This window comes from Epinephelus fuscoguttatus, linkage group LG15, assembly GCF_011397635.1.
Source record: "Epinephelus fuscoguttatus linkage group LG15, E.fuscoguttatus.final_Chr_v1".
Lineage (NCBI taxonomy): Eukaryota > Metazoa > Chordata > Actinopteri > Perciformes > Serranidae > Epinephelus > Epinephelus fuscoguttatus.
Window position 1 is genome coordinate 16,698,453 of NC_064766.1, and position 24,843 is coordinate 16,723,295.

At 38.9% G+C, this 24,843-nt stretch overlaps 1 protein-coding gene across 2 annotated transcripts; it reads right to left on the bottom strand.

Annotated features, from left to right (window-relative positions):
- Positions 1 to 844: 844 nt before the first annotated feature.
- On the bottom strand, positions 845 to 21,185 carry lrrcc1 (leucine rich repeat and coiled-coil centrosomal protein 1). Of its 2 annotated transcripts, XM_049597494.1 has the most exons (19): positions 20,758 to 21,185; positions 19,118 to 19,323; positions 18,915 to 18,980; positions 18,641 to 18,808; positions 16,958 to 17,124; positions 15,248 to 15,439; positions 14,616 to 14,809; positions 13,643 to 13,817; positions 11,208 to 11,356; positions 9,933 to 10,137; positions 9,556 to 9,695; positions 6,810 to 7,011; positions 6,123 to 6,308; positions 5,689 to 5,863; positions 4,585 to 4,748; positions 4,136 to 4,344; positions 2,568 to 2,705; positions 1,640 to 1,775; positions 845 to 1,108 (listed from the first exon to the last, which is right to left on the bottom strand). In XM_049597494.1, the coding sequence occupies exons 1-19, from the start codon at positions 20,799 to 20,801 to the stop codon at positions 998 to 1,000; spliced, it is 3,027 nt and encodes a 1,008-aa protein (XP_049453451.1). In that variant the 5' UTR covers positions 20,802 to 21,185; the 3' UTR covers positions 845 to 997. The 2 variants fall into 2 exon arrangements, 1 of the variants encoding a protein (XP_049453451.1); XR_007451024.1 differs by lacking the exons at positions 845 to 1,108; positions 1,640 to 1,775 and adding an exon at positions 2,819 to 3,004 and having other exon boundaries at positions 2,578 to 2,705.
- Positions 21,186 to 24,843: the final 3,658 nt, after the last annotated feature.

A 24,843-nucleotide genomic window follows, 5' to 3' on the forward strand; every position in this document is an offset into this window, starting at 1 on the left:
ATTAATTTCTTCGTATATGACAACAATAAATACATCATACAGTTATCTAAAAATCTACTTATTTAATCAGTTTTTGTCTTTTTCTAAAAAAAAAATCCTTTTTTTGGATTCTGTCTTTTATTTATTTACTTTCATGTTTCATTTGTGATGCACTTTGTATGGCAAATGCATAGATAAAATATGCTCTATAAATACATTTCTATTATCGATTCCCATAAAACCTTTAGTAAAGTAGATCCAAGAGAAAACACCAACAGACTGTTTATCACGTCAGGACTACTGAAAAAAGTTGATTTATGGACGCTGTTAATTATGCATTAAACAAAATTCATAGTGTTACCAGAACTTGCAAAAATTGTCTGTTTTTATTTCAGAGGATAACGAGCAGAAGAAAATTTCACTTTAAGCACCCGTTTGCATGTACTACATTAAAAAAGATTTTTGGTGGTGCGTGTTAAACTGTGGAATTGTGTAAATATGTTTTGAGTCGAAGAAAGTCTATAAAGAAAGAAAAATTGGACTATATGAAGCTGTCCCCTTGTTGAAGGGGACATTGTACATGGCTTCTGATTCTTCTGTTTATTTTCCTTTGTTACTGTTATAATATAAGTATTGGGGAATAACTGTAACTGACAGACCATCTATTTCTTATGATTATTTGTGTTTTGAAAGACCTTTTTGGTCATGGATTATATAATAGATTTTTTTTTTTTTATGTGACGTTGCTGCGTAAGGACATGAGCGGAACATATAAAAAATGAAAATGAAATTAAACGAGTTCTAATCTTGATTTTGTTCAAATTAGTTATGTATGATATAAAGAAAAGACAAAAATATGCTCCAGAGAGAATTTATTAGATACATCTTAATAAACTAAAATACAACAATAACTTAACATAAAAAATTGAAAAACAAAACTCTACTAAATTGATTCTTTAAAAAAACAAAATCAAAATTACCCTCTAGTGTTTAAATTCAAAGAAGTCATATTCATGTGTTAAAAGTCTTTTAGTACACTCGTGAGACGTTTCATTTTCTCCTCCATGATTCTCTTGTTAGTTTCCGTCTCCTCCAGGAGCTGACGCATCTCCTCCTCCACTTCAAATACCTGAGAACACACAGACAGACAAACAGCCTCAGATACAGAAAACATACAACATTTTTTAAATTATTCAACGAGGTTCATAATTTTTAGACACTTTCATGGCCGTGCTGGGTGCCCTACGTCCTTACATTCATCACTTTCAAAATGTCTTCTTTTTTCCTCAAGCTCACAATGGGCAGCTGGAAGACAATGATCAGCTGTGTCCCAAATGTAATATTTCCAGTGACAAGATTTTGCCAGCATGAATAAGGATTTAACACTCCAACTCCAAGTGCAATCATTGGTAACCACTTTCAAAACTCCCTTTGAGCATGGTAAAGCAGGTAAAATACTAGAAAATCATATTTCTGTACATATCTAACATGAAGACTAATTCGAAAACTACTATATTTACCATACACTGACTAATTCTTATCCACATTAAAGGCTAGAATTTTGTTCACATTTGTCATGACCACATTGGCACTAAGCACCTGTTCTTACCTTCCAACTTGGGGGGAAACTAGTGTCTTACTCTTAGTGTCTATATTTTACCTTCTGATTGGCTCGTTCAATCTGTTTCTGCTTCTCATTCGCCAGTCGAAGCAGCTCAGCTTGATGGGCGGCCTGACAAGACTCTAGCTGTCGACGAAATGCATCATCCACACTGTGTAACTTCTCTACTGCAGCTCTGCAAGACAGACAACAGCAAATGAAACATAATGTTGCATAAGGTTGGAGGAGGATGTTGTCCTAACTGCCTTGGATACATAAGTTTTCTTTTCAGGTGGATGGTCCCAGAAATGAAGCACTGACATAAACATAAACTATGACGTCGCTCACCTGCTTCTCTCTCAACGGCACTAACACACCCTGACCATGATTTGACCCACAGACTTCATATGTAATATATCATTACAATTATGAGTCTTCAGAGTTCTCTAGCTTTTGGGTTTTGGAGAGAGATGGAGGAGGCACACATTTAACAAACAGTCCAAATTGCCCTAAACAGTTCAGAGTGAGACACACTGAATCTTCCTTTTGTGATTTTCCTTTTAGGCTTTGGAGGAAAAGCATTTTATCAGCTCTTTTGATGTAGGAAAAGACTTCCATCTCCTACAGGAATAAACAAAGTTGCAGAACTGTCTACCTGTATCCAGCAGGTGGACAATGATTGGACAAACATGTGCATGTGCATGTTCTGGCAGGTATGGAAATACAGAGTAACAACTTTCTTCTCAGGTCTGACTGCATCAAAAACCTCATATTACTGATTGTAAGCAGGATAATCACTCCATCTACAAAACTGTGCCCACTCTGTAAACACAAGTTAATTTAAAGAGAGCAAATACACCTAAAACACCCATCATATGAGACCTAAGAACTGTGACTTGATTTATACACACAGGCCCAGACTTTAATAATACAGCAGAAAGGAAATTTCAAAGAGACACTTTCACTCTCATGTTGTGTTGTATAATACTTTTGTGCTTCTGCTGCTTTATCTCTCTCCTCCAGCAGCAAGCGCTCCTTGGAATCAAAGTTGTCCTTCATGTGCTTCACCTGGCCCTCCAGCTGAGTCAGCAGGTCTGCCTTTGCCTGCCACTTCTTACTGGAATCCCTTGTAGAAAAATAGATATGGAGAAATCAAGAAAAACACAACACAATAGTGGTGCAGAAACTGATTTGATCAGGTCGACGTTAGGAGGAGTTGTCTAAGGTCATGGAACGGACCAAGTATGGAGCGTGGTCTGGTAGTTGGAGAGGGGCCAGCTCGCCTCCACCTCCGAGTTGACCTTGAGCAAGGCACCGAACCCTCAACTGCTCGGTGCGCCTGTCCATGGGAAGCCCCCTCACTCTGACATCTCTCCATTTAATGTATGTTCAGGTCCTGTTTGTGCATGTGTGTATATTTCGGGCCTGTGTGTACACAGAGTGAAAAACTCGAGGATTAAGAAAGTATATCTTCTTCTTCCCACACGTTCTCATGAACAAAATTTAAAAACATCTCCATGACTTTTCAAGGACCCTTAAAAAAATGTCCATGACCAATGTACAACACAAACAGAGCTGTATAGTAAACTTTATGCCAAATGTTAATAATTGTATGAAATTAAATTTAAATTTTCTGGATGGGGCAACATAAGTATGTAGGCATGTTTTAAGGCCTTTCAGTACAACCCATCAATAAACTTTTTATTATTATACTCAGTAAGCCTTCCAAGAGCCTTCCAATACAATTATCAATAGCCTTCCTTTAGCCTTGCATTTTGCTGTCCATCACAATGCTAACTACATCTAACTAATACTGTTGGAATACATTTCTTATGAACTATCTCCTTACAAATGAACAAACTCACTTAGCATGTGGGTCACAGTTAGGATAAAGCAGGTGCATACCTACATTGCCATTCTGAGCGCTATGCACATTCTGGTATGGTTGAACCGTTCTGTGATTTAAGGCATTCAAAGCACACTCTGGACATGGTCTGCTGACACCGAGCAGTAGCGCTCCCAGAGTGGGGGAGTGACAGCTGACAGTTCGGTTGGCCCATTGGCTGGTTTGTTTAAAAGAAAGAATGCTCCATACCTTCAAACTGCCATGCTCAACTTTCAGAGCAGACCAGCGGAAGCGAAACCAAAGTGTGCATTGGTACTCTGACAATTGAAAGCCCTAGAAAGCCCATGTCAGTTGCTCCATTTAAAAAATGCAGTATAATCTTTAAAGTAGTGGTGAGGCATAGATACGGAAACATGTTTTATCACAATGTCAAAACATTTTTCTTGCCCCACTTGCCCAGCATTATTCAAACATATCAGATTTAAATATACAAAACGAAATTGCATAACTTCTCCTAAACACTCACTGACTCTTACTAATTTCATGGCTTTCCAGGCCTGGAAAATAAGCTTATAAGATTCCATAACTTTCCCAGCTTTTCTATGACTGTGGGAAATCTCTATAAAGTAATACTTCCAAAATACTGGTATGTCTATGTGAGTACATCCTGCATATCTTGTATATTTGTGTGTTTGTGATGGGTTGCTTGCCTGTAAACTCTTTTGATGTCCTCAAGCTCTGCCTCCTTGTCCTCCAGCTGCTGCTTCAGCTCCTCCTTGCGCATGTTTAGATGCTCCAGACGCTCCCTCAGCTCAGCCTGCCGAGCTGTTTCCTCCTCCAGCTGCTCCTGGAACCTCTTCTGGGCCTGGTCTGCCTCCTCTCGCAGCCTACGGATCTGATCATCGCGCTCCTGCAGGGCCTGGACAGCAAGAAGGCAGAGGATAAAGAGAAACTGCTTAAGTGTGTTTGAAGATAAAAACAGGGTAAGACAGAAAGATAAACATAAATGCAAACAAACACATGTAAACTACTCGCATACAATGCTTATGGTAAAATGCACAAATATGAACGCTGAAGTAGTGGCAGGTTTGAGTACGATGGACTCTTTCGTCGATTTGCTGTTAAAACACAGATTTCAATCATCAAAGTATCTCACTACCTCTTTGAGTTTGCGGATGGTCTCCGTCTGGTCATCAATTATTTTGGTTTTGATTTTTAGGGCATCGTTGTCTCTCTCGTTCTGCTTCCTTTGAGTGTCTAGCTCAGCACCCAGCACCTCTATCCTGGCCTCCAGGCGTCCACGATCCTGAGCCAAGGACGCTCCTAGTTTAGAGAAATACATAAAATTGAAAATTGGATCTTGTCTCTTATCATAGCAGTGAATGTTAAACTTCACAACTGTTGGATATGGTTTGTAAACACGCTTGCCAGTACAATGAAAGTAAAAGCCAACCCCAGATTCCCTCTAGTTTTGCATTTTACTTCACTATATTTGTGTGTTTTTTTGCGATGTGTCTCTGCTTACAGTCTGTATGAATCTATACATTGAATACCTTTAACATGTATTATACCTTTTCTATTTTATTTACCTTATTCCCTATCAATTTATTATATTTTTCTTGTCAGTGTCTTTAAAATGTTGTGCTTGTGCATTTTAATAATGTATACAAAACAAGAGGTAGACCATAACAAGAGGCAATAACAAGTGTACAAGTGTTTTTCTGTTTCTCCATTTTGTGATAGCCCGAGTCAGACATGTGACCACATTTTTTTTAATTTCAAAAGTAATAAGTAGTAATAATAAATATTGCCTTTTTTTGCATTTGTTTTGATTTGGTCTTTACCAAAAGCAAAAATAGGCTGAAAATCCCATCTACATGTCCTGGTTTTAAAATCTGGCCCAAGTGTATTTGTATTGAATAGTTTTGGGTCTTCAGAGTACAGTATGTGTGTAAGAGTGTGTTTCTTCCAAATAACCACCAGATGGCAGGTTTTACTTGATACAGATGAAGTAAACCATCAGACTGCAATTTTCAGACAAACTGTCTCCTTCATACTGACTCTGAAGTAGAATCTTTAAATGTTAAGAGTGATTCACTCTGTTCATTGACAATATAGAGCATCCACTGGGCAAATGCATTATAAAGTAAGGCAGACTCAAAGAAGACCTGTAGCAGTGATTGCAGATAAACAACTGGAACTGGTTCTCAATGTGTGCCATGGCTTAGTCAAAGTTCCAGGTACCTTCCTGGACTTCTCCTACCTTGCTGAGCGAGCTCCTGACCCCAGATCCTCCTCTCTGCCCTGAGGCCGTCGATCACCGACTCCTGAGCAGTGAGCTGAGACAGCAGACGCGACTTGTCCTTTTTTAGCAGCTCGAGCTGCAGGTCGAGACGCCGGTCCTGCTTCACCTCTGCTTCCAGGGAATGCACGCGGCTCTGGCACAGGGACAGACGGAGGGAGAGACAGTATTAATGATCAATGGCCATCTGTCATGGCTGACAGATGGAAAGGCAGCTGGACCATTCAAAATTCATCATGTCTCAAAGTCTCCTAAAGACTTGGGCTGAACAGTTTTTGAAAAGGCAATGCCCAGCATTGGTCATCTCTTCTATATGATGTGATTTTTCAAACCTGATCAGACAATTTATTCTTAATAAATCAGTCAGATCTGTCTCTTTTACTTCAGTGCCATACCTTCAGATCGGTGACAGCATCTCTCTTGGCTTTGATGAGATCAGTGATGCGGTTCTTCTGTTCTTTGACCATGGTGGTGAGCTCCTGCACCAGGGAGCCCGATTTCTTCTCCCTCTGCTGGGACTGGGCGAGGGTCGCCTTGAGCCCCAGCAGCTCTGCAGTCATCTGATCACAAGCCTCTTTTACCTACAGAAGCAGAGTGAGGACGTTTTTTTTTTTTTTTTTTAAGGTTTCCATGAGTGAGCGTCTTCCTGGCAATCTGTGTCTTATTCAGACTTTTCCAAAGGTCAAAGGTTAGAAGTAGAAAGTAGAAAATTGCACAAGTGGTAGCAATCAAGACTGGATTACATTTTGTGCAGAATGTATGAATGAAATCTGTAACCGTAACGAGAAAGTGCAGATTCAAATCCAATCTTTTTGTACAGCTTTCTTCCTGTGGCAATCACAGACTACTTGTCCAGAGTCAGATGACCCTAATTCAATCTCAGCTTTCACCATCACACTGAAATAAGAAAATCCACTATGTCTATATAGATTGGGGTCAATTTCAGTTCAATCATTTCACTTTTTACTGGACACAGTAATAATTTATCAGCTGGACTGTACAGAGAATGTAGAGTCAAATTAAGGACAAGACTTCAGTGATTACGGGCCATCTGTATGGCACGCGTCCATCTTTTAGCAGACCTCAGAGAAGCGAGCAGCCTCGATGGTTAGCGCCATGCGGAACTCGTCCTCCAGAGCTGCGTACTGTCTCCTGCCCTCTGCCAGTTTCTCCTGCAGCTCCGCCTCCCTGTGGCCGTGTCTGTCTTCCACTAATGCAACTTCTTTCGCCACTGCCTCACGGAAATCTGCCCCGCCAGGCTGCAACCGCAAGTCCAGCTGTTTTCTGTAGAACAAAACAAACAAGGAAGGTATACTGACCTGTTTTAAAGGCTACTGGGGCCTTAAAGGGGAACTACAGTAAAATTCATACATGTTATTTTTATAGTCTAAGACAGTCTGAAAATATTAGTAGACATGAACAACTCTCTTTGATATCAAAAAACTAAAGTGATAAAACTCAAATTTGTGTAAAGTTTAAAGTCTGGAACTGCTCCACAGACAATGAATTGGAAAAGATGTTATAGATGTTATAGATGACAGTGAGTATATGTGTACATTTTGTGTTTCAGAACTGTGAACACTACAACACAATGTAGCTAATTTGTATATTAAAAAAAAAAAAACTTTCTGTGGGTCCACGAAATCTGCCTCCCATGCATTGTCTATAAAGCAGCTTTATACCCTGTGTGACATCACAAGTTTGAGACAAACTTCTTTGGATTCTGGCTTTGAGAGAGTAGCTCAAATATTGTGTGGAAATATTGACTGAACTTCCCCAGGCCATGGGAATAACATATTGGAATTCTTAATTTAAGCGGTGTTCCCTTTTAACACAAACGGAATAGCCTGGACTTTGAAAATTTGTGGGTCATAACATGAAATTCCAACTGTTTATTCAGAATACATTCAAAAAGAATAAAAATAAATAAAGGAAGCTGAGGGCAAAACAAATAAATGTTTTAATAAAGAGTTTAAATGATAAATGTGTGCTGACACTCTTGGAATGAGATTTAATATTCACAAATGAATATTAAAAGGCAGTTATTTCAATGAGTCTTTAATTTGGATGTAGCAGATTTCTAAAAGAATTTTGCTACTATTAGAAATTAGTTACCACAATAAACCATAATAAAACATCCCAAAACTTGATTTTAAATCTTAAAAGGATTGGTTCACTTTTTTTTCCAAGTTTTAAAAAAACTTGTCTTAAAGTGCAACTTTATTGAAACACATTAGGAAAATATATTTTACTGAAGGAATTATTACAGCAACCATAAACAGTTTCAGTGTTCATATGCCACCTGGCTATTGTTTTACTACAAACCAGAAAAATCTACAATTAACTACAATCTTTAGAAATAAACATCCCCACACATTGTCTCTCAGGAGTTAAACACTCCAAAACTCAGCTAATCTGCTCCATCAGAACTGCGTGGTTGTGTTACGATCAGATTTTGACTGACAGTGCTGGAAACACAAGCAAACAACCCCACAAGTCATCACACTTTAAATCACCATATTCCAACTGAGCCCTGTCTAATCTCTATAAACAGATATCTGCATATGTATGCAAAGTCTGTGGGCAATCAGATTTTGGTATTGGAAGTGCTCTGGCTTCTGTTTATAGTTGTTTGTAGTGGGAGTAGTATTGACCAATCACATTTGCAGGTACACAGTCCTTGTGGAGAGGCGGACGCACTGGCCCAAATGCAACCTTGCAATCCATTGGCTATCATACAGTATAACAACAAGTTGACTTTATATTAGCATCTTTGAAAAATGTATCTGTATTCATACGCAGATATCTTAGCCAAAATGACTGGCGTACAGAAGAGGAAGTCTTGGCTCGGATATCTGCTGACTACACCGGATCAGCCCGAAATATTGGCCCTCGCCCAAGGTTGAGCCCTGTCTACTTCAAACCAGTCGGTTCGAAGAGTAAAGACATAGACACAAATATAGAAACCTTTCAGAAGCCCACTACAAATAGGAAAAAGTTGGTTGAGAAAGCAGATTTTTAGCCTTTAAAGGAATACTTAAGTTGTATGTCAATAACGCACCATGTACTAGCTTGAATTAGTGAAAAAAAACTTTGCTTTTCTCATATATTTCAACGGTGAACCAAGAATCCAAAGAAGGCAAACATTCTTCATGAACCGTAATCAGGGTCGGATTATCATTTACAAATGATGCAGCAAAACTGCATCAAAATATCTGTTTACAAACCCTCATACAACTCATGCAGTATAATCCAAGTCTCATTTATCCAGTCATACGCTCAGTACTTTCCAAACACATGCACTTTCGCTAAAACCTAATTATTTAAAACACACAAAACAGCTGTCTCATGCAGGGACGAGCAGCACGTATGGGCACGTGCATGCATTTGAACCTTGCTTGAGCAGCGTTTTGCAGAGCTAAATCGTACACATGTGCTCAGGCATGCTACTCGTATGTGGAAGTATTTTAAATCATAACGTTGACCGAAAATGCATGTGTTTGGGAAGTACTGAGCATATGACTGGATAAATGAGACTTGGATTACACTGCACAAGCTGTGTGTGAGTTTATTAACGGATGATTTGATATGGTTTTGCTGTAAATGAGGACCCTGTTTATTTCGTTTCATCAAAAATGTTCACCTTTTATTGGATTCTTTATTTGCCATAGAGGCATGCGAGAAAGTTTTCTTCACAAAGTCAAGGTAACAGTGAATAACTGATATACAAAGGTTCACTTTGGGGGAGAAATATTCCTTTGAAAAGAGGGTAAAGTTCATACTAAGCAAGGCTTCTTACAGTGACTCAATGAAATCCATTAGATATACCTGTGCTCTTGTTCCCTGGATGCCAGCAGTTCATGCAGCTGCTGCAGTTTGTCTTTGTGATGGCGCACTGAGGCTCTCTGGATGTCCAGCTCTCTCTTTAGAGCTGCTGCCCTGTTCTCCAGCTCCTGATACCGCTTCATCTGAGGAAGGTCAGCACATGTTTTATACTACGTTTGATCACGTACACTCAGAGCTGAATGACCCTCTCTGCTGTGTCCTTTCATCTGGCTGCATTTATTCACTCTGCAGGAGGGATCACTGAACCACCTCACCAGTTTAATCAAAAATGTTGGTGACATTGGGAGTTAATATGTTCAGTGGTAGGTAACAGGATGCACCAGTATGATATATCATGTAAACTAAACCAACTACTGCACCTCTTCAGCCTGCTGGCGAGCCCTGAGTGTCTCGCCATGGGAGATGCTTTCCTCCAGTCTGTGCAGTGCAGTCTTGTGTTGTTCCTCACTGCTGCGGGCCTGCTCCAGCTGCTGGGTTAGGGACTGACACCTCCCCTCCAGCTCCTCAACACGACTCTGCAGTTCTGAGCGCCCCGACCGCTCCTTCAGCAACAATTCCTTCAGTCTATACGAGGCGGAAACATGATCAGAGTAATAACCTGAATGACTGTTTTTTACTGTGTATGGAAACTGATATTGGCAACCACTGCCCATTTTGTGATGCCCTTGATTGTCCCCTGTGTTTTATCACCCGCTGTTAAAAATGTGATAGCCTGTGAAATTGAAGACATCTGACATTGCAGCATAGTCAAAGTCTTATCTTTAGGGAGAGGAAATGGAAATACAGTGAAAATGGGAATAGAAAAAAGAAAAACATGAAACAAAAGGGCGGGCGGCCTGATGAAAAGAAAGAACAAGCTTGACAAATTCAGGACACACAGTACAACTACGACCACCTACAGTTGCTCCCTCTTTAAATTAGCTGCAATGAGTCATTTCACTGTAATCTGTCTCCTGATGAGCGAGGGAGTCAACAGCGGCAGCCGTGTTCGGTGTGATTAGAAAGTGACAGTTAAGATTGATTCATGTAATACAGCTGACATATGCTTGTCACCAGGCTTCTAATTACAGCCATAATGCAGATTTATCTAAGCAGGGTGTATTGCAAGCAAGAACAGTGCACAGAAGCAGTTACACCTGGCTCTATCTGTGCAGTGCAGCACACTGCCAAATGCTCTCATATATAGGAATATTTCATTATAGATAACTAGACCCTCTGGAATTTACATATAAGGTATATAAGCAGGATGGGTGTGTAGGTTAATGAAATAGCTTTATTATCACGGATTACTGCAGGCATACTTTGAGGCTTTGGGGTAATGGAGCCAAAATGAGTGCTTGATTTCATGAGAGGGTATGGAACAAAGATAGTGAGGATTTTTAATGGTGGGATGGATACTCATTGTTCAAGAATGAGACAGGCAGCGGGCCCTGGTCTCACGAGAGCCAATACAAAAGATGAAGAGGGCTGAAACAGATGAGAATCCATTATGCATTTGACAACTAAAATCCACAGAGACAAGTTCAATTATCTCTTTTCATCGTGATATCTGCTTTAGAGCTGCTGCACCGATTCGTGTGGAAGTTTGTGTGCAAACATGCGCATCTGTTTGTCCGATCGGTGTCCCCTCCTACCTGTCGGTGGTGTGCAAGGCCATGCTCTGCAGGTCTTTCTCCTCGCTGACCTTTGTCTGCAGGCACTTTAGATCCTCTGTTAGTTTCCTCACAGCCTGCTCAGCCTTCCAGCGCCTCTCTCTTTCCTGGTCACGCTCTTCCACAATAGTCTGACACATGCAAATCCACAAAAACACAAACACTAAGGGATGAACAAGTAAACAACATCTAGTGTTTCAAAAGGGGTTTTGAAGTATCAGTGAGTTCCTGTACAGAATATTTATATGTATAAAGGAGAACACATTAAAGTCTGTTTACAGGTCCTGGGGAGCGCTACTGCATATGTTTAAAAAGTCGTATAAAGACTTTGGTGGCTCCTGGCTTTAATTTTTCAACTGTCCATCACAGGACTTTTACTTTTTATTCAAAATTCAACCATTCATACGAACATTAATTTTTAAACTGTTCAAATTCTAAATTTACAGTCTATAAGTGCAGCAGACTATTTCTAAGTAGTTTGCCCTGTAATCCAGCAGAGGGGACTCTGAAATTCCACTATCAGCTTGACCTGATGCATGCCCTCTTGACCTTTCAGTAAACTAAGGCTAAATCCAAATGTCCACCCTCTGGACTTGCAGACTGAGCCCTCGCGGACTTCAGTTGTACGTAGTGTGACATATTTACTGTCATTACGTAAAGTCTGGGAAGGCAGAGACTGCAAGCGGCTGAAAGACAGCTCTTGAGACTGATTTACTCATTGCCATGGAAACATTCAACTATCGCTGCTGTCATATTCATATACATGTCATATAAGTTGATGAACAGTGCCTACTCATCTGTTCCTGCAGATAACAAGATATAAATCCCACATGTAGCCTTTTTTGTTTTGACAAAAATGTATAAATACATCTATAAAGCAGACCACGGATGGTCAAAAACAGAAATGTTTGTAATAAGGACAGGACTATAACTCAATAAATTGTTTTTCTTTTTCTTTTTTCGCCTATTACACTGCACAGCCTGATAGGCGGCAATACTAAAATGCATTTTCAGTCCCTCTACAGCCTACACTTCTACATATCTCTGTATCATGATGTGGTTGAATATTATTTCTGGCCTACAAAATTCAAGTAGTATTTTAATAGGCTTAACTATCAATAACTATTTTACACAATTATAGCAGCAGGTGAAAAACCCACAACATCACGTCCATATTGCAAGGAATAGTGGGTTATGAAATCAGTGAAGTCTGATAAGGTCTGTACCCCAGTCGGATTCTCTGGAAGTCTGCAGAACGTCCGCTTAAGGGCCCCTTGAGGACTGGCTGAATTGTGGATTTGGACAGCCCTCAGTACTCCCAGACTTCCCGTGAATGCGACTGCAAAGTCCGTGAGTCCACAAGTAGGGTGAAGTCCGGACATTTGGATTCAGCATAAGCTTAAGCAATGACAGCTACGTTCGGTGTACCGAGGAGCTGAGCAAAGACCTCACAGCTGTCCACACTGCAGAAAGCATTGGCAGGATGCTAGATGAATTTGACATCTCCCATGTCACCACAAACACTGCTCTCAACTAACACCATACACATGAAATGTAATGGTAATGTGAAGTTACTGAAATAGCTGATACTGTAAAGTTAACAAACTGTTGTTAACATTATTTTTTCAGGGGGGCAGGGGGGTTGCATTAAAAACATTTTTAACGAATTGCATGTTATTTCAAATTTGTTCTGTCTTGATTTTGGGAAAAGTGACCGCATCAGTCTATTGTGAGTCCAGTAATATTATAGGAAAGCAATGCTAAATCAGTAGGAGTACCAGAATTAAATTTTTGGGCATGGGTGGAATACTCTCAGCCAAAGTGACTGTTGGAATTAAATAACTAAAGTAGCTGGAAATATGCTGTTTCTATACATTCAATGAGTATTTGTGTCTCTATATGTATACTGTACCCATTAGTATAACACAATGATTAACATCAAATTAATTTAATGTTTGGGGAATACACACAGATATTTTTTTTACTTTAATAACCAAACTGATGATTGACTCCTGAATATAATGGTGTTTTATAACAAACTTTCAAGTAATCCATCACAGAAATACAATTTAAACCACAGGGACGTAATAAGAGTCAGGTTTTTTAGGTTATTGAAAGGAAAGGACAAAAAGTCTAATGACCTTTTTTTGTTATTGTCTTTGTTTGTTTGTTTTGCAGTTATATTTACAAGCAGCATATTGAATTCTGTTCCTGTTTGTGCATATTGTTGCATAATAGTTTTGTGTCAAATAAAAAGAAATACAAATAAAAGTATGCTTTCACAGACATATGGGTACAAACACCTAGAGGATATCGACTCCCCTGTTGTACTGAGACGTTAAACTTTTTCATATTCATTTCATTTAATAAAAATAGAAGCTGCCGTTGAGACTGCAGGTGACCTGTCTTTGTCATACCCTGTAGGTTTCCTCCTCCTCAGTGGACTTATTTTTCACGTTGCCTGAGGCCTTAGCAGCTCTCACAGGTCCCCTCCTTACTGGCCCCGCTGCATCTGCGCCCCCTGCACCGCCAGCCTTCCTCCTGGGCCCCACAGCTGACTTTGAACTCCTCTGTTTATGATTCTCCTGATCGCTGCGCATAAAACAAATCACAGGTATTGAACCAGCTGTGAAAAGGATTATAAACAGCCCTCAAGCTAATGTCTGGCTCAGTAAAAGTCAAAGCAGACAGCTTGCTCACTTCTATAAGTTGGCAAAGTTTGAACAACTTGGAATTGAATTTGGAGCTAATTTTTTAAATCACCTTGCCTTTGATGAGGACAGTTGGGAGCTTACTTAAGTTAAATTACTGAATCCTGAGCACATGTCATCAGTGGCTGATGAAGCAAGATGAGGGGGTAGACCGTAGAAGCACGGTCGTTAATCATGGGAGTGAGATGACAGTTGTAATTTCTACCGGTGAGGAGGAAAGTTTACCTCTGAGGAGAAAATTCATCACCGCTTTCCAGCTGAGAGGTAAAAGGATTTCCTCTAACATCAAGATACCTGATGGTATCAGGCTGACGCATGCTGAACAAAATGGAAATACTCACTGCTGCGTGTTGTGTTTGATTACTGTGAGAGCAAACTTTGTCAATTACACCATCACAAACACTTTGGTGTCAGCAAACTGTTTATGAATGTGATTATCAGTACTCAAAGGTGCTCTCCATTGTTTGGTTATAGTGTCTAATAGAGTTTAAAAAGTCTTCACACAGTTGTTTTAAACCATTAACGGTGAGTTTGAAAGAATTTTGGGATTTGTGTGGGGGTCAGTTAGCTCGTGTAACAAAATCAGGGAGTGCACATGTAACATGACAGCAAAACAAATTCTTTTCATCATAGAGTAGTTAACCTGACAGCTGAAGATGATGAGCTGCTGTACAATCACCTGTCTGATCTCCGGCCCTTGGTCTCCTTGGGGCTCATCCTTGATGTTATGCTGTTCCGATCTTTGGGGATCCTGGTGCTCCTCCTGTTTTCCTTCCCGCTGTCACACTCACTCTCCGACGTGCGATCTGTGTCTCTCTTGGCTTTTCGTACTGTCCCCACAGAATGAGCAAAGCTACTGTCTTTGGCAGGGGCCTGAGGAAACATCACAGACACAACATGTGATGTGATAAAACTAATATTATATTTGATAGCCATGGCACCAAAATAAATTGGAACACTAAGAAAAGAAACAAGTAAATATAATTCAAATTTAAAGACCTCACACTAAAGCTGGGAAGCTGCAGATACCATTAATACTTAATCTAGAACTGACAAATTAAGCACTCCCAACAGGCATCTTTAGGCAAGAATGTTCTCTCAAATCTGAAAATGCTAAAATACTCCAGTTTCTATTTTTTTGTGATTTACAACCTAATTTATAAAGAAAGACCATTACCAGTGAATGATAAATACACCTGTTTGTATCTAAATACAATCCATCGATACCATTATCTCTTCACCTTCTGTATACCTCGCACAAATACTTCCCAATAATTGACTTAATAGCTTTTAGCAGTGTAAAATAAGCACCTTCTGGATGAGCTGAGACACCTGGTGCTCCAATTTCCTGATGCGTTGTTCATTAACGGGGTCTGCTGGATCAGACACAGTAGAGGGAACCTGTGCGACTGGAACTGTGATTGCTTCAGAAGCAATCCGCTGACGAAACTGGGTCAGCACCTCATCGATGCGGGGTGTGGCGAGATGGACATCCTCTCCAACCTGCAATGGAAACTTAAATTTGTTTTTTCCCCCCCATTTCTCTCTACTTCACTGTGTCACACTGCAGCCAATACAGAGAGAACAGATGGATTTTGCCATCTGATGCAATGAATGTGTAACTTATTGGTAAAGAGATCAGATTCTTGAATGTTCTTCATTCCAGTATAAATCTACTAAATTACATAACATACATACATTACATACAGCAGTTCAGTGACTTCTGGTAATCTGCTATTAACAACAATGACTTGGGCTACAGGGTGATACAGTGGCTCAATAATCAGCACCATAAGTTCACGGCAAGATGGTCCTAATCAATTAGGGAGGCTTTCACATTTGAGACCCAGATCCATGTATACTCAACCACGAAGTCTAGTTTGTTTGATTAGTGTGATCACTGTGTACCGTACCCAGGCACGATACGTTGATTTGTGCCCAAGTACACTTGAAAAGGTGGTCTGGGGTACAGTTTGCATCAGGAGTACCAATACACAAAAGTGGACTGCTATTTAACGCGAGTAGCAGTTGGTAAGTACAGTTGCATTTCTTGGTGTTCTCTAAAATCTGCATTCACTGATCTCATTCTCTGAACTACACGAATATGGGTGATAAAGTAGGAAGGCAGGTAAGAGGGTAATTCTTGACATGGTCTCTACATATATAAACAATAATAGGCATAATGCAAAGGTTGACCCAATTGTATGGGATTGGGATCTTGAAACTGGTGGTCTTTTCTACAATGCAGCAACAACTTAAACAAATGTCACTTAGATAATGTCACAATTGTGCTCCCTAGGTCCTAAGTAACCCCAAATACTGACCTTTTTCTTTTAACACTTTCTGGAAGAGAGAGAACAGTCTCTGCAGTGCAAAATCACTCTTTGTTTTCCTACATGTGTGTATGAATTTTCCAAATCCGAAAAATATAGATATGGAAACAACAAATTAAATTTGGATTCTGAATTACAATATTTTGGATTAAAAAAACGGTACATCCACTAACAAAGACATTTCCTTTGTTTAACATGAGGTCTTCTCTACGTAAAATGTTTCTTCAGTTTCAAAAAGTGTAACTACGTAATTTTATTATTTTGCCAGAAGTGTATGCATAAATTAGACAGAGTCTGTTCTGAACTTGGCAAAATTGCAATTTGTACTATGCATGCTTTGCATTATTAATATATTTAATATTTTACAAGATAAACTTTATTTTCAAATGTGGCCGTTATGCAAGAACTTTAAAGCCACAATCAGAATCCAATTTTGTAAGGACTTGAACAGTTTTAGAGTACATCTACTCCCTCTCATTCATCTTATGACCTATTTTATTGTGCTATATATGAATGTTGTAAATGAACTGGGTGTGTTCTGCCTGTGACGCATCAAAATTTATCTCAAGAGACATCCTGGTTATATAAATGTTTAATTAAGGAAAAAAGATACTTGGAATATGGTCAATAATAAAATATAATGGTGTAAATATATGGCAACTAATGGTGGTATGGCATCAAAAATTACCGCTTCATTGTGACTAGTGTCGGAGGACAGCAGGAGGTCCACATATTTCTCCAGACCGGGGATATCACAGGGACTACTTAGACCTTGATGTGTTGGATTTCCCAGCCGGTCCAAACCATCCAGAGCAGAGATCTGTGGCAATGATTGAATTACAATCTCCCTGTAACCTGCAGTGAGACACACACGCACACGCACGCACGCACGCACACACACGCACACACACGTTATAAAACCCAAGCAGGTTAGAGCTGCATGATTGCCCAATAACACCATTATTCAGTATTGTCACATTAGTGGTATACAGCTTGGCTGAAACATCAGATGTTATGTTGCACAAAATCAAATAATCTATATCCAAATGAATAACCTCTTTTCTGTGTATGCTATCCTCACATGCACTATTGATGCAGCCTGCTTAATGAGAACTGAGCACAGCTAATTTAAGTGCACCTTCGCTTATTGACAGCAAGGGTTGTAAGAATGCTTTAAGTGCGCCCTCGTGGATTTAAACACGTGCTTTCAACATCTACTGCGGTGAATTAATCATGAACAGGGGGATGTGGATAATGGGTGCACAGCACAGCTTAAAGGAAACCACTGGAAACATTTTTATATTTATATACCATCCTTCAATCCAATTAGGAAAAGATACAGGCAAAAGATGTATCGAGAGATCAATAGGCCACAGTCATTACTTTCAGCGGCTGTCAATTTGACTACCATTTATTTTTATTGTGTTGTCATTATGGACAATACAAGGGAGACTTATGATTCAGTTTGTCTGCAAAGTCTAACAATTATTGTCTGGATTAGTGAGAGATGCATCAGAAACAAGAGACAAAAGAAAAAAAAGTCTGCTGTATGCAGGACGTACTGATGATGTCTGTTATTTCACTTTTTAAACATCCAACGCAAAAAAATCTTTCTCAGTTTTCTCAGTTGTCAGTTTATACGTTACACCTCAATACACCTGACCTTCATGACGGATTTCACGACTTCTTCATGTTTTAGAAAGTGTTGATTTTGGAGGCACTGGTTTGTGGTGCTGATAAACTGAGAGGTGTTTCTATTATTTTGTCTACCCACATAGACACACTAAATGTGAGGGACAGAATTGCGAAATACGACGCCTGCAAAAGGACCATAAAGTTAAACCGGCACATCTTCAACAAAAACTGAGCATTACAACCTTCATAAAGGTGAGGTTTTATGCAGGGCTGTTAATCTTATGACATCATATTAAATTCATTCAGCAGTCACTTTTGTCTAAGTGCATTCTGAACTGCATCTCTCCAAAACAAACAATTCCAAGCTTGTCCTGTGCTGTTTTTGTTTTTTAAGAAATGGGGGAGTGTAAGTGCTAACATGAGGTGTTGAGGTGCAGTCCATAAATGTGGGTTTTTAGCATGCAGCAAAAATTTAGACTGGATTTAAATTCGCTGGGTATACCTAATAAACTGGGGTGTATAAAGGCTGCATTAGTATTTTCACGATACTGGAATTTCTAACTTCAAAACAATAGCTTGAAAAATACTGATATTAGATGCCATTTTCAGTTCCACAGGAAAAATTGACACTAAGGGCATAAAATATCATATCAGATAACATCTGTGAAAGGCCAGTGTTTGCGGGTAACACTCCAACCACTACAGTTGCATTCAAACAATCACATTCATGTCCTACCTGGTGATCTACACAGTGGGTTATCTCTGTCATCCTGGCTCAAAGTGACCTCTCTTAAACTTTGCAATCCCAGCAGGCACTGCAGGAGGTGATCGATGCTGTCCAGGTGGTTGCCATGGAGACTGAGGTGCTTCAGCTTGTATCCAGTGCCATGAAGATACAACAAGCCTGATGAGGACATCAAGAATCAACAGCATTGACGTGTCAGTCACCAGTTAGTGTTTATATCCGAGCGCAGAGAAGGACATGTTTGCCGAGGCTGTATTTAACTCACCGGTAAGGTTGTTTATCTGATTGTAGGACAAGTTTAATCTTGTTAGGTTCACAAGGCCGTTCAGTCCTGAGGTAAAGGGAGGGGACATTAACAACTGAGTGATTTTACAGCTCATAGACTCAGTAATGAAGAATTATTACTCGGAGAACATCTACAAAGCTGAAAAATTCATTGTCAGAGTAAAATGGTGACTAAAGACTCACCTTCAACCTTGGTGATTAAGTTACAGGATAAATTTAAAGTCCTTAGGGAAGTGAGGGAACTTAGACCCTCAATCTTTGAAATGCAATTGGAGGAAAGGTCTATGTGCCGCAGGTGCCAAGCTGAGGTCAGGCCCTCGATCCGTGGGATGTGATTGCAGTGCAGATTGAGTGATGTTACAGTGGGACTCAGGTGGACATCTAGCAAACTAGACATAAGAGGTGAAACAACAGATTCACCATGAAAGAAAATACTTGTGTTTCATGCCCAGACCCATTTGCTCTATAGATCCTTCTAAAAATTGAGGCAACAAACACTTTGATTGAAAAGCGACTTCTCCATCTCAGATTGTTTTAAGTATTTTCAAAGGCCCCAAAGAGATAAAAGTATGAGAGTTGAAACCATGAGTCCACAACTGAAGCACTACAGCAACTATTTTGATAATTAATAAACTGAAGTAAATATGCATATACACTCTCTGGTTTTAGCTTCTCAGTTGTGAGGATTTGCTGAGAACTGAGCAAATTATTGTGTTCTTTATGTCATGTTTCTTTGAGCTGATTATTTGGGGGGTTTGGACTGTAAGTCGGTCAAAACAAGTAATGTTAAGACATATCAGTGGTGGAGTGTATATTTACTCAATCGAACTTAAGCACACTTTTGTGGTCGCCACTGCTGCTTTACTTGCTTACTTCATTAATATCCTAACTATATTTAACTTGTACTCCACTATCTTTCACAAGGAAATATTGTACTTTTACTCCATTACATTTATCTGTCAGCTATAGTTACTACTCACTTTGCAGAAAAGTTGTTACAAACAAACATGTGCTGATCTTATAAAAGGTGATGCATTGCAAGTGATTAAGCTATCCAATAGTGGTATATTAAAGTTAAAATGATCTTAGCCAGTTTATATGCTTCTCATTAATCAATTCATTAGCAGTGGATGAATGTAACTAAGTATTACATTTACTCAAGTATTATACTTAGGTACAATTATGAGGTACCTGTACTTCACTCACTCACTCACTGTACTTTAAGTATTACCATTTTATGCTACTTTATATTTCTACTCCACTAAATCTCAGAGCGAACTATTGTACTTTTTACTCCATTACATTTATTTAACAGCTTTATTGACTTTGTAGATTAAAATTATGACTGCAAAATGATCTTAGTATTATATGTTAAGATACTCAGCAGTATATAATATATAAATGTGAAATGGGCCATTCTGCATAATGAGCACTTTTACTCTCAGTACTTCAAGTACATTTTGAAGCTAATACTTTCTCTTGAATACAATTTAGATTGTAGGACTTTTCTTGTAACATGGTATTTTACAAATGTAATATTGCTATTTTTACAAAAGTGAAAGATCGCAATACTTCTTCAACCACTTTGTATTGGTGATAATAGTCCAATAATATAGCTAGCATGAACTAACGCTGACAGGGACAATTTTGCTTCATTATAAGTACTTTTAGTTTTGATATTTTAAGGACATTTTATTAATAATACGTGTGCACTTTAGTAATGACTTATAAGGACACAAGTCAACGTTTAAGCAACTTAGTTTCCAATTAACTATCGAACAAAGCCAAGTAAAGACTCGTGTTTATGTTTATGTTCACGTTACCTTGTTATATTCTTGTCCATAAGACTCAGCTCGTTGTCTCCCATAACGACGACATGCAGCCAGCGTTATTCACCCGTCTGTACAGTCGAGTTATTCAACGTTAAATGTCACGTCTGCGAGCTAATGAACACTGCTGTCATATTTAGATAATGTGCAGAAACCTTGCCAACACATCCTGAAAATCTTTAGCTAAGGTACGTTAACCTAGCAGCATAGCAAAAGTTTATTAGCGGTCGAGCTCAGGAGGTAAACCGTTTACCAAGCACAGTAACAAAGACTGGAACCGCCAACAAGTATTGTGTTATATTTTCTAACAGCCAAACCAGCCTTTGTGAGTTCGTTAAAACATTTTTTGTTGTTTTTAGCTTCTCCGTCGAGTTGAAATCTGTAATTACTGAACTCTATAGTTGAACTAGCCGCTTCTGGTATTGGACTTCCTGATTGCATGACGTAGTTAACGGAAACATCCGGGAATATGTCCCGCCCACCCATGGCTTCATCCGGGCTGTCAGACAAACACAGATCAATATGGTACTAACTATGGGTACTAAGTACAAAATTAAGTAGGCTACAAAAGTATTTGGACCAAACATACCCTAAAAAGTACAAGCACTAAGCATACAGAATTGCCCATTTCAAAATCAAATGTATATATAGTATATTACTAAATTATAATCATTGATAGATTAATATATATCACTTTAAAAAAAACGGTAAGACATTTAACTGCTTTAGCTGTCAGGAAAAACACTTGATTGCAGTGGATTAATGAAAAACCAACTGTTAAAGGCTGGCAGAGTGCTGTTTGATTTAGTGGCATTAGACATGTATATTACATTAAAAAAAACAGGCCAATTTGATAAAATTTGGGAACAACAACCCTAAACTAAGTTGAGGCTCGTGCAGGGATACTCAACCTGCTTTGCCTGGGGCAACTTTTTCTAAAATGACAGGAGACCAGGGGCCAGCTGCAGCAACTATGCAAACGCCAGGTGTGCGCAGGGCATTTGTAGGATTTGAGGACATTAGGGGCTTAGCCCATACTTCTGTCAGGGGGGCCAGTGGATCTTCCCCTGGGTTATTTATTCGAGATGTAACAATTGAAATTTTCCTGGGCGATTCAGATTTCTGATTTTTTTTTTTTAAATCTGACCTGCTGATTCAGATTTTGGACAACTTGTATGTTCTTTCTCTTGAATAACTACAACTGATAGCACATACAAACATATTTTTAAGTTACTGTCTGCTGTTGTTTGCATCATGAACCATCATGTGGCGCATGTACGTATGTAAATTTGATCGCCCAGTCACTGTTCAGGGACAATCAAGCTGAGCATTGTCCAGTTCTGGTTACCAGTCATTTGATCAGTGTATCTCTGATATTTTACATTAAAAGTACAAAAACATCCCAATGTGAATCCATTTATTTAGACAGGCCCTGTGTAACCCTATCCATACTCTACTTGTTGTGAAAGAAAAAGTAATGAATATATTTTCAAAAAAAATGTATGTATCACTCTAATGTTACTCTACACTTTACTCTATTATGTCACCAATATTTCTCTCTGAAATGTAGCAGAAGTACAAAGTAGTATAAAAACCCAAATTTTACTTAAGTACAGTACTCAGTGATTCTGTATTACTGTATTCAGTGGGTTGGGGAGTAGCTAGAGACAGATTTAAGTGAAATGGCCAAAATCAAACCATTAGAGACCCAGATGTCTGGATTTTTAGGTTCCAGCACAGCACAAGCTCCAAAAAAGCTGGTTCATTTCCCATAATTCAACTCAATACAATTTTTCTTTACACCCCTTCTGCCTTGTAAATGCACACCTCTTTCAAACTCAACACCCCTGTTAGTAAGCAAGTTTTATATTAAAAAGTTGAAACATACAAAATATGTGAAAAAGCCCAAACAGATATGACAAAGCTCCACCCAGACTGAACAACTGTTCTGGAGTTTTCAGTCATATTACATGATCTTAGTAAGTACACAAAGAAAGTACACAAAGAAATTACTTAATGGACCTTGAGATGAGATTGTTTTTTTCAGCTGCAATTTTCAAGGTCAAGTATTGGTTTATGAAAATATAAGCATGCTAAAAGTGTCTAAAGTACTGTAATGTAGAACAAAATACACAAAATTGTTTGTCCATATGCAACCCATATAAATTGAAGTTTTACAGCATTTATGATTGGTATAGACTTGTCAGTCACTCAGACATCATTACTGTGTATGTGCATCTGTCTCTGTCACCCCCCGTGTTTAAACTCACTTTGTTTCTTTGTGTTTACCTCTTTCTCAAAACTGGGGAAAAAAAGTTAAAACTGAAGCCCATATTGGTCAGCTTCCAGTTTTTCCACATCGTCATGCTTGATTCTTTTTAAGTGCCAGCTGCCTCCCTCAGAATTTGTACCGCCTTTCTGGCAGCAGTCTCACAGCAAAAAATGTGGTAAATACAAACAAAACAAACAAAAAACAAACATGATGCATGAAAAACACAATATTTCAGGCCTGCCAAAACAAAGATGTTTTGGTGTATAATAGAGATGATACATTTGTCACAAGGCAACAATACAATTCATGTTTTCATATTAAATGACTTTATGCTTTTCCTTTTGCCATTTCTGTGAATAAGTGAATAATCTCCCTGTAAATATATCATATCTCACACCTCACTGATATTGTTAAATGTGTTATAGTGTCATACACATGAATAAATGTGAAAAATTGTATCCAGTAAACAGTGTGAATGGAGAAAATCATTAGAGTCAATGTGAAATAATCAACTTTTACCATGGTGAACAAAGAGTTAGAGCAACATAAAGCTGATGAGTGAGGACTTTGCCAGTTTGAAATTATTCATTGAGCAAAATATTAAATATAAATGGCTCCTTTCACGCTTGCTTTATCTAAGATATAATTCATAAAACTTCCTGCATTAGCTTTGTCTGTGACTTATAGCCCTGTGAAACAAAGCTTGCTGCAAGTTGTGCATCCTCGCTCAAGTATGGCTAATCACAGATGTATTATAAAGATCCTGACCCCTATTATACTCATAATTTCTCCAGCAGCTACAGGCCGGTGATTGATTCAGTTCATCACACACTGAACATTGTCCATATTAGAGGAGCTGCATGACTGATCATTGTACTCACTGGCTGCTAGCCAGCGATGATAGAACCAATTATACCTGCAACCCAGCCAATGGCCCTCCTTAACCTGTGAAAATGATGATCTGGTGCTAATGAAGTGAGTGAATTAGAAATGCCATCTGCTGCTGCCTCACCACCGCTTATCGCTCATAAGCTGTAGTTTTCAAGGGCACTGTATTTAAAAAAAAAAATAAGATGAATATTCTCATAGCCAATTACAGAATTGGACTAATGTGCAGGAATGCTATAATTAAACTCAAGTAGAGAATTTGTACATTTAGCATCATTCCGTGTCTTTACTTTCACCTTGCTACTCCCATTTATTTTGAAAATATAGTTTGAAGGTGGAGAGAAAAGTTACTCTGAAGTATAATTTTAGTTTGAGTCAGGCAGTTACACAAAGTTAAGTACAGCCTAGAACTAGTGGCTCTGTGATAATAATCTTTGCCGTCCACAAACGTCCAGATATTTGCCATCGGCTTCACTGGTTGGTTAAAACGCATCATGGTAAAAACACAACACATACAATAAATAACACAACGTGCACAGCACAGACAACAATAACGGATATGGTTCCAGTGCAAATGGTGGTTACAAATTTAGCAGTTATTGCATTTGTTATGAAAGACTTTATGCCTCCTCGCAAGCAATAGCCATCACCAGAGGCATTATGTTTTCAGGGTGTCTGTCCATCCATCCATACTCCATCTATTCTCATTAACACACTATCCCAGGTGTTACCCTCAAACGTCCACTTGGACTCAACGATGTAGTAATCAGATTTTGATGGTCATAGGTCAAAGGTCAAGGTCACTGTGACCTTCTCTGCCTCAGTCTTGTGAATACGATATCTTAACACTTTGAGAGAATTTTCTCCAAATTTGGCACAAACGTTCACTTGGACTCAACAGTGAACTGTCTAGATTTTGG